The sequence below is a fragment of the Schistocerca gregaria genome, chromosome 5 (genome assembly GCF_023897955.1).
Source record: "Schistocerca gregaria isolate iqSchGreg1 chromosome 5, iqSchGreg1.2, whole genome shotgun sequence".
NCBI classification, from domain to species: Eukaryota; Metazoa; Arthropoda; class Insecta; order Orthoptera; family Acrididae; genus Schistocerca; species Schistocerca gregaria.
This window is the reverse complement of record NC_064924.1, coordinates 351,748,622-351,764,677: the sequence shown is the minus strand read 5'-3', so window position 1 is coordinate 351,764,677 and position 16,056 is coordinate 351,748,622. Positions and strand designations below refer to the sequence as shown.

At 41.1% G+C, this 16,056-nt stretch overlaps 1 protein-coding gene across 1 annotated transcript in view; it reads right to left on the bottom strand.

Moving 5' to 3' along the window:
- Positions 1-11,598, bottom strand: part of LOC126272619 (U3 small nucleolar ribonucleoprotein protein MPP10-like) — an 82,393-nt gene extending 70,795 nt beyond the window's left edge. Inside the window, 2 exon segments of the mRNA XM_049975578.1 lie at positions 10,919-11,400; positions 11,489-11,598. Coding sequence (XP_049831535.1) covers positions 10,919-11,400; positions 11,489-11,565 — 559 coding nt within the window. The 5' untranslated portion in view covers positions 11,566-11,598.
- Between the last annotated feature and the right edge of the window lie 4,458 nt (positions 11,599-16,056).

The window sequence follows — 16,056 nt, the reverse complement described above, 5'->3', positions numbered from 1 at the left end:
TAGGTTAAAGGTAGATATAGTGGTAATTAGTGAAGTTCGGTGGCAGGAGGAACAAGACTTTTGGTCAGGAGAATACAGGGTTATAAATACAAAATCAAATAGGGGTAATGCAGGAGCAGGTTTAATAATGAATAAAAAAATTGGAGAGCGGGTAAGCAACTACAAACAGCATAGTGAAAGCATTATTGTGGCCAAGACGGACACAAAGCCCATGCCTACCACAGTAGTACAAGTTTATATGCCAACTAGTTCTGCAGATGATGAAGAAATTGATGAAATGTATGATGAGATAAAAGAAATTATTCAGGTAGTGAAGGGAGACGAACAATTAATAGTCATGGGTGGTTGGAATTTGAGAGAAGGAAAAGGGAGAGAAGGAAACATAGTGGTGAATATGGATTCGGGGAGAGAAATGAAACAGGAAGCCATCTGGTAGAATTTTGCACACAGCATAACTTAATCATAGCTAACACTTGGTTCAAGAATCATAAAAGAAGGTTGTATACGTGGAAGAATCATGGAGACACTAGAAGGTATCAGATAGATTATATAATGGTAAGACAGAGATTTAGGAACCAGGTTTTAAATTGTAAGACATTTCCAGGGACAGATGTGGACTCTGACCACAATCTATTGGTTATGAACTGTAGATTAAAACTGAAGAAACTGCAAAAAGGTAGGCATTTAAGGAGATGGGACCTGGATAAACTGATTAAACCAGAGGTTGTACAGAGTTTCAGGGAGAGAATACGGGAACAATTGACAGGAATGGGGGAAAGAAATACAGTAGAAGAAGAATGGGTAGCTTTGAGGGGTGAATTAGTGAAGGCAGCAGAGGATCAAGTCGGTACAAAGACGAGGGCTAGTAGAAATCCTTGGGTAACAGAAGAAATATTGAATTTGACTGATGAAAGGAGAAAATATAAAAACACAGTAAATGAAGCAGGCAAAAGGGAACACAAACGTCTCAAAAATGAGATCGACAAGAAGTGCAAAATGGCTAAGCAGGGATGGCTAGAGGACAAATGTAAGGATGTAGAGGCTTATCTCATTAGGGGTAAAATAGATACTGCCTACAGGAAAATTAAAGAGACCTTTGGAGAAAAGAGAGCCACTTGTATGAATATCAAGAGCTCAGATGGAAACCCAGTTCTAAACAAAGAAGAAAGAGGGTCTATACAAGGGCGATGTACTTGAGGACAATATTATGGAAATGGTAGAGGATGTAGATGAAGATGAAATGGGAGATACGATACTGCGTGATGAGTTTGACAGAGCACTGAAAGACCTAATTCGAAACAAGGCCCCAGGAGTAGACAACATTCCATTGGAACTAATGATGGCCTTGGAAGAGCCAGTCCTGACAAAACTGTACCATCTGGTGAGCAAGATGTATGAGTCAGGCGAAATACCCTCAGACTTCAAGAAGAATATAATAATTCCAATTCCAAACAAAGCAGGTGTTGACACATGTGAAAATTACTGAACTATCAGTTTAATAAGTCACAGCTGCAAAATACTAACGCGTATTCTTTACAGACGAATGGAAAAACTGGTAGAAGCCGACCTCGGCAAACATCAGTTTGGATTCCGCAGAAATGTTGGAACACGTAAGGCAATACTGACCCTACAAATTATCTTAGAAAATAGATTAAGGAAAGGCAAACCTACATTTCTAGCATTTGTAGACTTTTGACAATGTTGACTGGAATACTCTGTTTGAAATTCTGAAGGTGGCTTAAAGTAGTAAAGGAGTTTTGCTGTTTGGAAAGCAAAATAACTTCTGATGGTCACAGTAGAGAGGATATAAAATGCAGCCTGGCAATGGCAAGGAAAGCGTTTCTGAAGAAGAGAAATTTGCTAACATCGAGTATAGATTTAAGTGTCTGGAAGTCGTTTCTGAAAGTATTTGTATGGAGTGTAGCCATGTATGGAAGTGAAACATAGACGATAAATAGTTTGGACAAGAAGAGAATAGAAGCTTTTGAAATGTGGTGCTACAGAAGAATGCTGAAGATTAGATGGGTAGATCACATAACTAAGGAGGAGGTATTGGATAGAATTGGGGAGAAGAGGGGTTTGTGGCACAAGTTGACAATCAGAAGGGACCAGTTGGTAGGACATGTTTTGAGGCATCAAGGGATCACAAAGTTTGCATTAGAGGGCAGTGTGGAGTGTAAAAATCGTAGAGGGAGACCAAGCAATGAATACACTAAGCAGATGCAGAAGGATGCAGGTTGCAGTAAGTAATGGGAGATGAAGAAGCTTGCACAGGATAAAGTAGCATGGAGAGCTGCATCAAACCAGTCTCAGGACTGAAGACAACAACAACAACATGTGGAAATGCGCCGAACTGAGTGGCGAGGAGAGGAGGAGGAGGAGGGGGAGGTGGAGGAGACAGCAAATTCCAAAAATCTTTTGCTTAGACATATAGGCCTATAACTCTGGTGTCCTCAGATTAAGGAAGGGGGGGGGGGGGGCGACAAACAGCGATAGAGTGGGTGCTGGGTTGCATTAAAATTTATATCTCATATTATCACCCTCAGTGCTGCTCCGCTTGCACCGTCCACTCGTTGTAGCCCTCCAGGAAACGAAGCTATGCCCATGCGATCAAATTGCCTTGGCACACTAAAACCTCTATGCGCTTTGATCTACCCCTGTAGCAGGTATTCCGGCTCATGGAAGGGTTATGTTGCTGGTCCAGGACGATATTTACTATGATCCCATCACATTGCACACCGGCCTGCAGGCAGTTGCCATCCGAATTACTCTCCCCACTTTTACATTTTCCATTTGTACCGTTTACACTCCATCGTCGTCTGCCATTACCAGGGCAGACATGATGCAAATTATTGTTCAGCTACCTGCACCATTTTTGTTAACTGGAGACTTCAATGCCCACCATCCCCTTTGGGGCTCTCCAGCATCCTGCCCGAGGGGCTCCCTGTTAGCAGACCTTATCAACCAGCTCAATCTTGTCTGCCTCAATACTGGCACCCCTACTTTTCTTTCAGACACATCTCACACCTATTCCCATTTAGACCTCTCTATATGTACTACCCAACTTGCACGCTGGTTTGAGTGGCATGCACTTTCTGATACATATTCGATCGACCACTTCCCGTGTGTTATCCATCTCCTGCATCATACCCCCTCTTCGTGCTCAACTAGTTGGAACATCTCCAAAGCAGACTGGGGGCTCTTCTCTTCCAGGGCGACCTTTCAGGATCAAACATTCACAAGCTGCGATGGTCAGGTCGCACATCTCTTGAAAGTAATTCTCACTGCTGCTGAATATTCCATCCCTCACACTACTACTTTTCCACGTCGCGTACCGGTCCCGTGGTGGACAGCAGCATGTAGAGACGCTTTACGTGCTCGTCGACGAGCTTTACGCACCTTTAAATGCCACCCTACAGTGGCGATTTGTATCAGTTATTAACTATTATGTGCGCAGTGTCGTCGTATTATTATTAAAGAAAGCCAGCTGGGCTGCCTTCACAAGCATCTTCAACAGTTTTACTCTTTATTCTGTTGTCTGGGGTAGCCTGCGCCAGCTATCTGGCACTAAGGTCCACTCACCAGTTTCTAGCTTGACGGTTACGAATGACGTCATTGTGGCCCCTGAGGATGTCTCCAATGCCTTTGGCCGCTTTTTTGCAGAGGTTTCGAGCTCCACTCATTACCACCCTGCCTTCCTCCCCTGAAAACAGGCAGAGGAGGCTAAACCACCTAACTTCCGCTCCTCAAATCGTGAAAGTTATAATGCCCCATTCACCAAGCGGGAACTCGAAAATGCAATTGCCCGGTCACGGTCCTCCGCTCCAGAGCCTGATTCTATTCATATTCAGATGCTCAAGAACCTTTCTCCTGCGGGTAAAGGTTTCCTTCTTCATACTTATAATCGCATCTGGATTGAGGGACATATTGCCACATGCTGGCGCGAGTCTATTGTTGTAGCGATTCCTAAGCCGGGGAAGGAAAAGCACTTGCCTTCCAGTTATCGACCCATCTCGCTTACCAGCTCAGTCTGTAAAGTGATGGAGCGAATGGTTAACTCTCGTTTGGTTTGGCTGCTCGAATCTCAACGCCTACTTACCAATGTAAAATGCGGATTTCGTAGGCACCGCTCTGCTGTTGACCATCTGGTTACCTTGTCGACCTTCATTATGAATAACTTCTTGCGGAAGCGCCCGACCGCAGCTGTGTTCTTTGATTTGGAGAAGCCTTACGACACCTGTTGGAGGGTGGGCATTCTCCACACCATGCATACATGGGGCCTTCGCGGTCGCCTCCCTCTTTTTATTTGTTCCTTTTTAATGGATCGACAGTTCAGGGTACGTGTGGGTTCTGTCCTGTCAGACACCTTTCGCCAGGAGAATGGGGTGCCACAGGGCTCAGTTTTGAGCGTCGCTCTCTTCGCCATAGCGATCAATCCAATAATGGATTGCCTCCCAGCTGATGTATCAGGCTCCCTTTTCGTGGACGATTTTACCGTCTATTGCAGCACGCAGCGTACATGTTTCCTGGAGCGCTGTCTTCAGCATTCTCTTGACAGTCTTTACTCCTGGACTGTCGCCAATGGCTTTCGTTTTCTGCCAAGAAGATGGTCTGTATTAACTTCTGGCGCTACAAAGAGTTTCTCCCACCGTCCTTACGACTCGGTCCCGTTGCTCTCCCATTCATGGAGACAACAAAATTTTCAGGTCTTACATCTGACAGGAAACTTAGCTGGTCTCCACATGTGGCATATTTGGCTGCCCGCTGTAGCCATTCTCTAAATGTCCTCTGTGTTCTCAGTGGTATGTCGTGGGGAGTGGATCGAACCGTCCTACTTCGCCTATATAGGTTGACCATCCGCTCCAAGCTGGATTATGGGAGCTTCGTATACTCCTCTGCACAGCCGTCCATCTTACGCCGCCTCAACTCCATACAACATTGGGGTTTACGTCTTGCGATCGGAGCGTTTTATACTAGTCCCGTCGAGAGTCTTCATGCTGAAGCCGGTGAATTGCCACTCATCTACCGGCGCGATATGCTGCTTTGTCGGTATGCCTGTCGGCTACTGTCAATGCCCGACCACCCGCCTTATCGTTCCTTTTTTGACAACTCTCTCGACCGTCAATACGGGTTGTATGTCTCTGCCCTGCTACCCCCTGGAGTTCGCTTTCGTCGCCTCCTTCAACACCTTGATTTTTCACTCCCTGCAACCTTTGGAGTGGGCGAGTGCCACATGCCACCTTAGCTCCAGGCTCAGGTTCGCATTCACCTTGACCTCAGCTCGCTCCCAAATGAGGGTACCCCCGGTTCGGTATACCACTCCCATTTTGTCGAACTTCGTACGAAGTTCATTAATATGACCTTCATTTATACAGATGGCGCTAGGACCAATGACGGGGTCGGGTGTTCTTTTATTGTCGGGGCACAAAGTTTTAAATACCGGCTCCATGGCCATTGTTCAGTCTTCAAAGCTGAGCTCTTTGCCCTCTACCAGGCTGTTCTTTACATCTGCTGCCACCGGCATTCTGCTTATGTCATCTGCTCCGATTCCTTGAGCGCCATCCAGAGCTTGAGTGATCCGTAACCGATTCACCCTTTTGTGCATCGGATCCAACGCTCTCTTCAGCAGCTGGTGGACAATGGTTCTCCGGTTAGCTTTATGTGGGTTCCTGGCCATGTCGGTATCCCTGGGAACGAAGCTGCAGATGCCGTGGCCAAGGCTGCAGTTCTCCAGCCTCGGATGGCTTCTTGTTGTGGCCCTTCATCAGATTGTAGCAGGGTCATTTTTCGGCGCATTTTATCGGTGTGGCATGCCGATTGAGCTGCACTTACGGACAACAAGCTTCGGACCTTGAAACCTCTTCCCGCGGCTTGGATGTCCTCCTCACGCCCTTCTCGGCGGGAGGAGGTCGTTTTGGCCCGGTTACGAATTGGATACTGCCGGTTCAGCCATCACCATCTGCTGACGGCTGCGCCGTTCTGCCCATGTGAGCAATTGCTGACGGTCCGCCACATTTTAATGTCATGTCCGGATTTTACTACACTGCATCTCGATCTTAGCCTGCCATGTACTCTGGATGCCATTTTAGCGGATGACCTAGGAGCAGCTGCTCATGTTCTTCGTTTTATCAACTTGACAGACCTGTCTAAGGACATTGGATTATGCTGGTTTTTTTTGTTAATCCTATGCCTGTTACTACGTCTTTTATAGTGTTGTCCCTTTTAGTTGCTGTTTTAACCCTGTGCCTCGCGGTGCATTTCTAACTTAGTCTGGGCGCTAATGACCATTGTAGTTGTGCGCCCCAAAAAAAAAAAAAATCCAGCCTCAATGCCAGAGGCAGTGGTCGTGTGTGTGTGTGTGTGTGTGTGTGTGTGTGTGTGTGTGTGTGTGTGTGTGTGTGTGTGTGTGTGTTAGATGAGGGCTTTTGGGTGAAAGCTGAAGTCTATAGCAGTCTTTTTGTCGAGCCTGTCTGTGGCTTGGTGTCACCTCTATGTGGTGAGTAGCAATTTATCCTTTTCACAATACTGCCACGACTACAAGAACAGATTATTAATCAAAGCAACTGTGACTGAACACTCATTTTCAGTCAGGCTTCTGGAATTACTGCAAAGGTAATGAGCTAGAGAGAGGCTGAATTCTAAATCATGTTCAGTGGAAGTAGTTAACTGGATTTAAAATACAGTGATGCAATTCCTGTCATTCCCATGGATAATGGTTGATTCGCAGTAGTAGCAACAGATTCCAGGGAAGTGATTCACCAACTGTCTCTTCTCTTTCAAAAGCATGTAGTCCTAATAAGGAAGAAGATTCATATTTAACTGAAGAACATTCTTTTTTCATATCTTTCCCTGTACTTATCAATGACATTAATTCCAAATGCAAAACGAAAGTGCATACATATCAGGTTGATTACCCAGTATTAGACTTTACCACATTATTTTGAATCATGAGTAACAGCCACAGTTCTTCTTTGTTTGGAGACTTTTGCCAGCAATAACTTAAAGCATGCAAAACCGAAGAGATATCTGCAGACAAATCATTCAGACTACGTGATAAAATCCATCAAATTGTTTATTCATCATGACCAACAACTGAAAGAAAATGTCAGATTCCCTTAAAAGAAAATGAGCATCCTTAGACGTGAAACTACCTGGCAGATTAAAACTGTGTGCCCGACTGTGACTCGAACTCGGGACCTTTGCCTTTCGCGGGCAAGTGTTTTAATCTGCCAGGAGGTTTCATATCAGTGCACACTCTGCTGCAGAGTAAAAATCTCATTGTGGATCCCTAGAGGTATCGTACTTAACTACAAAATTCAAATGATTACATATTATTGGCGAGAAACTACTTCTCACCACAGCCCTCAAAATGTGAAAAACCATACATGGAGAAATTTGGTGAGAGTCTGAAATTGATACCACTCTCAGATGACTCATATTAATCCAAAAGCTACCGACACGAAAAAACAGTTGCCACCACATTTTAGTGACAACCAAAAATTCACCCTGCAACTTGACAATTGTACTGATGTCAAAAGTTTTTCTTAGCTTCTTGTTTTTGTACACTACTGTTATGAAGATGAAATGCACAAGAACTTTCATTTTGTAAAGCCTTGGAAGGGAGGACTGCAGGTTGGGATATTTTGTTGCTTGTGAATTCCTTTTTTGTTTATAACAGCCTTTCATTGACAAATTGTGTTGGTATAAACACCAGTTGAATGACAGCGTTTACTGAAACTAAAATGGGGTTCATGGCACAATTCACACATTGGATGAGACACAGAAAAGCATTACCTTCAAAAGTAGTACAACCAGAAGCCAATAAAATGCTGAATGATACATTCAGTGTTGCAAATTTTGTGAAAGCATGAACTTTAAACATAAGGCTATTTCCATTCTTTGCAAGGAGATGGGTTCTACTCATGATCCACTTGTATTGCACACTGAGTACACTGGTTGTCTCAAGGTAAAGTTTTTCATTGGGTTGTGGAGCTGAAATCCCAACACCTTTCCCTATTGAAAAGGAGTCCTACAGTACGGCTCTGTTTTTAGGTGCAAAATGGCGACTAATATTGTGCTAGTTGAACAATAGGTTTGAGAAACTGAATGATCTTAATATATCACTTCAAAGACAAAATAGCAGCCTAATGTCTTTCTAAATGATAAAGTGCATGCAGCCGTGAGAAAATTTGGACTTTAGAATACTCAGATGGATGAGAGCAACAGCAATGGTTTTTCTTGTATGAATGATCTTGTAAAGGAAAATAAGCTGGATGTAGGAAAAATCAGTACAGGTGGCGTAGTACATATCAAAAACCTTCGTCAACAATTCGATGATAGATTTCCAGGACTTTCACCTGAGTATGACTGGACCCATAATCTGCTCAATACACAACAACAGACCATTGTCAAAAGCAGAACAAGAAGAGCTAATAAAACTCTCAAGTGAAAGGACATTTCAAAACGAATATCCAAATTAGCAAGAAGGGCAGTGGGTAAGTTGTTACCCTTCCCATGAACTTACGTGCGAGTCAACATTTTCCACAATGGCATTAGTCACGACAAAACATAGGTCTCTACTACAGCTGGAAGCAGAACTGCAAGTTGCTGTTTCAAAAATGTAGCCACATCTAGATCTGCTTTTTTGACAAATTCAAGCATTCATTTTACACCAAATGCGCAAATGTCAGAACATTTCCGAGTTTTGAGCTGTGGGCACTTTTATTTAGACTTGCTCATTTCCTTTATGGATGACCTGTTTGAATATAACAGCTTTTAAACTGTCATTTGAATATTGACTATTGTTCTCTTGTCATTTATGCATCATGATCTTTCAAATATTAAAGCATTGTAAATTAATTGAAAGCAATATAGATGGAAACAGTGAAACTTTAATTAATTAATTTGTGAACAATTTTATAAAAAAATATGTAGTGAAATACACTCATTAGCTTAGTTCCAGTAACTGCACATGCAGCTGATGTTATTTATAAATATAGCTGAGATGGCGTAACAAGATCCCCGATAACTAGTAGCGCTATTGCCAGTTTTCAGCAGCGAAGTACATATAGCTACATGCAAGACAGTAGCCTTCTATAGAGCTGTGACAACACTGAAGAATTGCCATAGGGATGTTTACAGAATTGCATTACATGACTGGTTGAGGTGGGCACATGAAGCTGTCACATACACCCCAATGCAACTGTGAGGGATCATCTTACGCAGTCTTTACCATAATTGTAACATTTTGTCCAAAATTACAGGAGCAGCAAGTTTGCACAAGGAAAAACAAATACTAATTCCATCTTCAGTGTAATGGAACTAAGTTGAAGGACAGTCACTGAAAATAACATGCTAAAATACCAGTAAAAGGTGGTCTTGCATATTACTCATATGTTATCAACATACAACAGGCATCACACAATAGGTATCCAAATATTTAGGGCCACATGGTGTATGACAAAAAAACAAGTTGGAAATGGATACAGTTGTGAATGGACCACTTATAAGATGTGTACAAAATTATAGGGAAAAACAGAATATGAATTACAACATTGTACTGGTTTCATGGATTCTGGGAAAGCTTTTGACTCACTTTCAATAAACTCTGTCCTGTCAGAACTTGAGAAATAAAAGACAATGATTCAGCCTCAGCATGCTAAGTGAGTCGACCGAATCGTCAGATTCCACCCGTTGGCTTTGACACGTGACGTAAAGCCGTTGTGGTGTGTGGCGTCAGTACAGCACGGAGTTTAGTTTGTGAGAGTGGCATGTTTGTAGGTGCCGTTTTGATGTGATCGGTGGTGCTCTCTCACGGCGTGTTTATATGTTGCGCATTAGGTGATGTTTTTGGTTTAGTTTAAGCGTGTGGCATATTGTTGCGGTCGGTGGTTCTCTCTGGCGGTGTGTTTGTGGTTAGCGTGTTATGCGGCATATGGGGATCATTTGGATGGTAGCATTGCACGTGTGTGGTATCAGTGGTGACTGTGCTTTTAGCTGAATATTTTTCAGTGAGTTAACGATTTTGGTTCTGTTGTGTCGACGTTAGAGTAGTTTTTTTTTCTGTTTGTCATGTGTGAATTTTGGTAAATTGCTTTGTTTATCTCTTTGATAAGTACGGATATGACTGACAAGGTCAACAATTTTCGGCTGTCAGCGATGACGAGGGGGAGTGCGTTGTCTCTAATAAAATTTCTTCAGCTATTCGACCTGTTGGCTTAAGTCGTGAAGTGTTCAGTGTGTCGTGAAAAATGAGGCTTACTAAAGTTCTAAGGATAACAGATCAAGGGAAGTGTTCGATTCCAATTTTGATTCTCTAGGTTTTTTTAGTTGTTGTTGATTTATACGTTAACGGAAACGTCCGATTCCGCTCGTCTGCTTTGACCAATGATGTCACCAATATGGCGGAAACGACCATTCAGAACAACTCCCATATCGTGACTATGACGTCATTACGTAAACATGACAACAAACACAAAATTAGATCGAAAAACCAACAAACACATATTCCTCAAAAAATAATGAAAAAAACGTTTACAGCCATATTGAAAAATGCAAAGAGTGGTCGTTGATCAAATACTTAATTTTTACCAGTACCGCAAATAGCTTCATTGACAATATCGAAATGTGGGATTTCTAAAAACTATTTGCTGCGTAAACAAATTTCTGTAAATATTAAGCAGATAATAAACGTGGCTAGTAAAATATTTTTCTCGCAAAAACATTCTGATACATGAAATGAAAATCGAAGCGATAATAAAACTTGATATAATACTCTATATTGTGCTTCAAGGGAGGAACGATGTTCAATGTAAAACACATTCAATGAGTGACAACTTTAGATCCAACTAAACATCGGTCCTAAGTATTACACTATAACTACAAATAGAAACACAATTCCAGGATATAGGCTACATACCTCTCTGCAACTTTGTCATATTTCTGCCGCGTCTTGGTGATTCGCTTTCCTCTGCATCTTTCTCTTCTAAGGGGTCAGAGGAGCAATCCTCTTCTTCCCTATTCGGTTTCCTAAAACCTACGTCTCCGTGATCGGAGAAAACCTCGTCGTCACTGCCATTTTCACTACTATTCGATTCATGACGACCGCTTTGATGGTTTTCTGGGTTACCGTTTGTCGTGAACGAATCGTCCTCAATGCTCCTAGTCGTCGGGAATTGTAATCGCTTCTTGCACGCAGTAAAAAAAGCAATTTTATCAATAAAGTTGCCAAAAACTGCTTCATTCTGAAGTTCCAGCTGTTGCCAAATTTGTTCTTCGTCAAAGTCTTGTATAATAAGCTCTGGTAAAGCGTCTCCACATGATCCATCTTCTGCTGATTTCGTGTAATCATATAAAGTCTTTACTAGCAACTTTATACTATCAGCTAGCTCATTCTGAACCCTGTCAAAGATATAAATAAAATAATTTTTTCTGGGTTTGATGGAAATAAACAACAAAAAATTGTTGAACTCTTCAATTTGTCACTTACTTCAAATAATTTTCTGGTTTCTTAATAAAATTTTCAAACTCCTCCCTAACCTCATCCAACACGTGAGCACTTGCCATCTTCTGCGCACATTGTATACAAACAGCGCAACGGAATCTAATAAACAGATATAACACTTTGATACCGCAGACCCAACCGACGCATAATATAATCTCTGCGAATTTCGTAATTTTCATTTAATAATTTATACTTTACAAATTTCGCAACCGTTAGTAACAGTGGAACTGGAGAAATTTTCTGCTGAAAAGAAATTGGTTCGTTCACGTAAGACTATCACAACCAAGTGCAACCATTTTCAAATTGTCACTATGCGTTTACATCAACCATTGCTAGTACTCGCTATGCTCGAATGCATACTTAGCGTGTTTTGTTGTTTGAGCACCCACGGTGCTAGTTGACAATTCTATTATCTTCGTGTTGCCCAAATGTTTCTGAATTAAATAATGAAACAAAGCACCGGGTACTTACTTTTTTCATGCTTAGCAATAAGCGTTTCTAGTTTATTTTCATTGTCATGTGAAAATATTTACGGAAGTATTTTGTGTGCTGATTGTATGACTGTTGTGCCTCTCTTGCACTATACTGTGTCGTCTTTTTGAGGTTAATATAAGATACTTAGTCGTCTACATTATGCAGAAAAACACACACACTGTTAAATATCTCAAACACTATTGAGTGGTGCTTTGCGTGTGTGTGGTTTTCTGCACAATGAAGAAGGCATTGTATCTTATAACTACAAAAAACGGCTACAGCGCAAGATCGGCAACACAACACAAATATACCAATGAAAATATTTTATCATGACGATGAGAATTTCTCGATCATGACTATGAGAATTTCTCGATCATGACTATGAGAATTTCTGGGAATGCATCGTGTGAAGCATGAAAAAATACCTAAGTGGTGAAATGTTTCATTTCCGTATTTACAGAATGATTGAGAGTTGCAAGCTTTCCAAAAACATCGAGTATTATAAATGAAATTGTGTCAAACGTTTTGCTTCCCACTTGTGGTCTGCACTCCTTGGAGAACAAACCATACAAAATATTTTCTGAAGACGTTTTTAATTATTCCTGATAGCATTTTCCTCAAAAACGCCCTGTTTTCTTTTACATATCTAGACTATATGCATATGATGAAAAAATTTTATCAGTTTGTAGCACTGATTTTGGTAACACAAATTTTGTTGCTTCTTGACAATACATTGGAGATAATTAGTACCAGTGTGAATAAACAACATTGTTTTTAATGCCCAAACATTACAAATGCTAGGTATTAGTTACTTTAAGGAAAAATGTTCATTGTTTTAGTTGGTTGATAGCTACCGGTTAAGTATCTGCTATGCAGCTTAATTTCACTAATAAATGTGTAACAGCTTCTTCTTTTGCTTGCGCCTTTGTCCCGCACTTTTTGCAGGGTTGGCGTGGTTACCATCGGATTTGGCAATGATAATTGAAGGGGTGGCCAGACGCCCTTCCTGCCACCAGCCCGTACCCCCCAGCATGGATCCGATGTACCTCAGCTGTCTGCATCTAGTGTAAACCATGAAATAGTGCAAATGTGTTTCAAATGTCTGTGGGGCGGGACGTCGGTAGCAGCCCAGTATTCACCTAGTGGGATGTGGGAAACTGCCTAAAAACCACATCCAGCCTGGCTGGCACACCAGGCCTCATCGTTAATCCACTAGCTGGGTTCGATGTGGGGCCAGGAAGCAGCGCTTTAGTGCTCTCGGCTAACCTGGCAGGTCAATAAATGTGTAGCAGCATAGCATGCTTATTTCTACCTATGCCACCTGCCCTCTAAAGTGATCCAAATTAACGTGGACACGTCATTTACAGCAATGTGTATGTCTACCTCCATACTCTGCAAACCACCCTGAGGCATGTAGCAGAGGGTAAGTCCCATTGCGCTAATTACTAAGGCTTCTTCCTGTTCTATTCATGTATGGTGTGCAATCTACAAATTTTATTCCTTGTTTGAATACCATTTAACATAAGTTGATAACTCTGCAGAAAATTTAGCTATTGTTAATGCACTGGTGGAACGGAAAATTAAAATAAAATTTGATGAAACGAAAAGTTAAAAAGAATTTTTCTGCCACATTTTCTAAACTTATGCTGCTATAAATGATATATGAAAATAATTTGATTCACAATACATATAACTGCTCTAAAAAAGATTACTCTAATAGAAAAGCAAAGTTATTTGACAAAAATTCAGCTTGTCATGGGGGTGGTGTGGCTATTTGTTAATTAGGCTTGCTCCAGTTTTATGTATGAAAACTACCCCACCATACCCTACTTGTTGGTTGTCATGGGAGCAGATGTATTATGATGTCTACATCAACGTCTATACTTTGCAAACCACCATGAGATGCATGGCAGAGGGTACATTTCATTGTACCAGTTATTAGGATTTCTTACCGTTCCATTCATATACGAAGTGCAGGAAGAATGATTGATTGAATACCTCTGTGCATGCAGTATTATTGTAATCTTATCCTCATGATCCGTATGTGAGCCATACATAGAGGATTGTAGTATATCCCTTTAGAGTAATCATTCAAAGCTAGTTCTTGAAATTTTGTTAATAGACTTTCTGAGGATAATTTACTTCTATCTTCAAGAGACTTCCAGTTTAGTTCCTTCAGTGTCTCTGTGACATTCTCCCACAGATTAAACAAACCTGTGACCATTCATGCTGCCCTTCTATCGAAGTCTGCCACATTTTTTACCCATGACTGAACCTATGTGATCATTCCATTTCATATCCTTACTAAGTGTTACACCCAGGTATTGTATGAGTTGGCTGTTTCCAATAGTGACTCATTGGTTTCATAATCACAGGGTACTACATTTTTTTCATTTTGTAAAGCACAAAATTTTACATTTCTGAACATTTAGAGTAAGTTGCAAATCTCTACACCACATTGAAATCTTATCAAAATCTGATTGAATATTTTTGCAGGTTCTTTCAGATAGTACTTCAGTATAGATAATTGTATCATCCGCAAAACGCCTGATTTTACTATTAATATTGTCTGCAAGGTCATTAAAATACAGTATGAACACTAAGGGTCCCAACACACTTCCCTGGGGCACACCCGAAGTTACATTTACATTGACGATAACTCTCCATCCAAACGATGACACTCCATCCAAGACTATATGCTGTGCCCTCCCTCACAAAAAGTCCTCAATCCAGTCACAAATTGCACTTGATACCCCAAATGATCATACTTTTGGTAATAAGCACAAGTGCAGTACTGAGTCAAATGTTTTTCAGAAATCAAGAAATACTGCAGCTACCTGGTTGCCTTGATCCAAAGGCTTTCAGTATGTCAAGTAATAAAAGTGTGATTTGGGTTTCACATGATTGATGCCTTCGAAATCCATGCTGGTTGGTATTGAGAAGGCTATTCTGTTTGAGCATTTTCAGCTTCTCACAGTATAATGAATAGTCCATTATGTTTGAGCTTAGAATATGTTCTTAGATTCTAAAGAAATCAATGTCAAAGATATTGGACAGTAGTTATGTGGATAACTACTACTACCGTTCTTGTAGAGAGAAGTGACCCATTCCTTCTTCCAAGAACTGGAAACGGTTTTTTGTTCGAGGGATCTGTTGTGGGTGAACTTAGGATATAATTTTATAGCAAGAAGAGAACACTTTTTGGAATAGTAATCTTCCTTTAATATTTAAAAGATGACTCACAGCAACAATAAAAACTTCATAAAGTAAAAGCATAGAAAATAGAAGAAACTCTTAGGAGCAAAGAAATTCGCACAACACAAAACCAGGCACCACTGTAGGAGAGGAGAGGAAATGCACAGGTCTGATTTATTTACTTTAACACTTCCCCTTAAATCAAACTGTGGTGCACTGAAGAACTTTCAAATAAAAAATAAGAATTCAAAACACATTAGTCATGAAGTCCTACCTTGGTACAAATTGCTTTAAATTTGTATGACTTTAAAGGCTTTGTAAACATGTCACCAAGTTGATTTTCAAAACACACATATTCTACATTGATATCTCCATTTTGTTAGAGTCCTCGCACAAAATAATACCATATTTCGATGTGCTTAGAGCGTTAGTGGAACTCTGGGTTTTTTCTAATTTAATGGCACTTGAATTGTCAGTGAACAATACGTACATGTTTCTTTTTCCACTGATCTCCAACAGTAGTCTGTTGAGCCATACTCACTCCTTGGCTCCTTCACTTGCAGCAACGAAATCGGCTTCAATGGTAGATAGCGCAACTGGTATTTGCAGTTGAGATGTCCACGATACCACCATATCACCAATCATTGAAACAAAACTATTTGTTGATCGGGTTGTTTTAGTGTTGCCAGGATAGTCAGCATCAGCATTGGCACAAAGTTAACCACAAGACGACGTATAGAAGAGACCTAAGTCTGAAGTACTGTGAAGATATGTGAAAATGCGTTTTACAGCTTTCCAATCAGAAGAAGTGGGTTTAGCCATAGATCGAGCAACTTTTGAAACTGCATAAAGCGAGATGTGGACAAGTCGAGCATGCCAGGTAC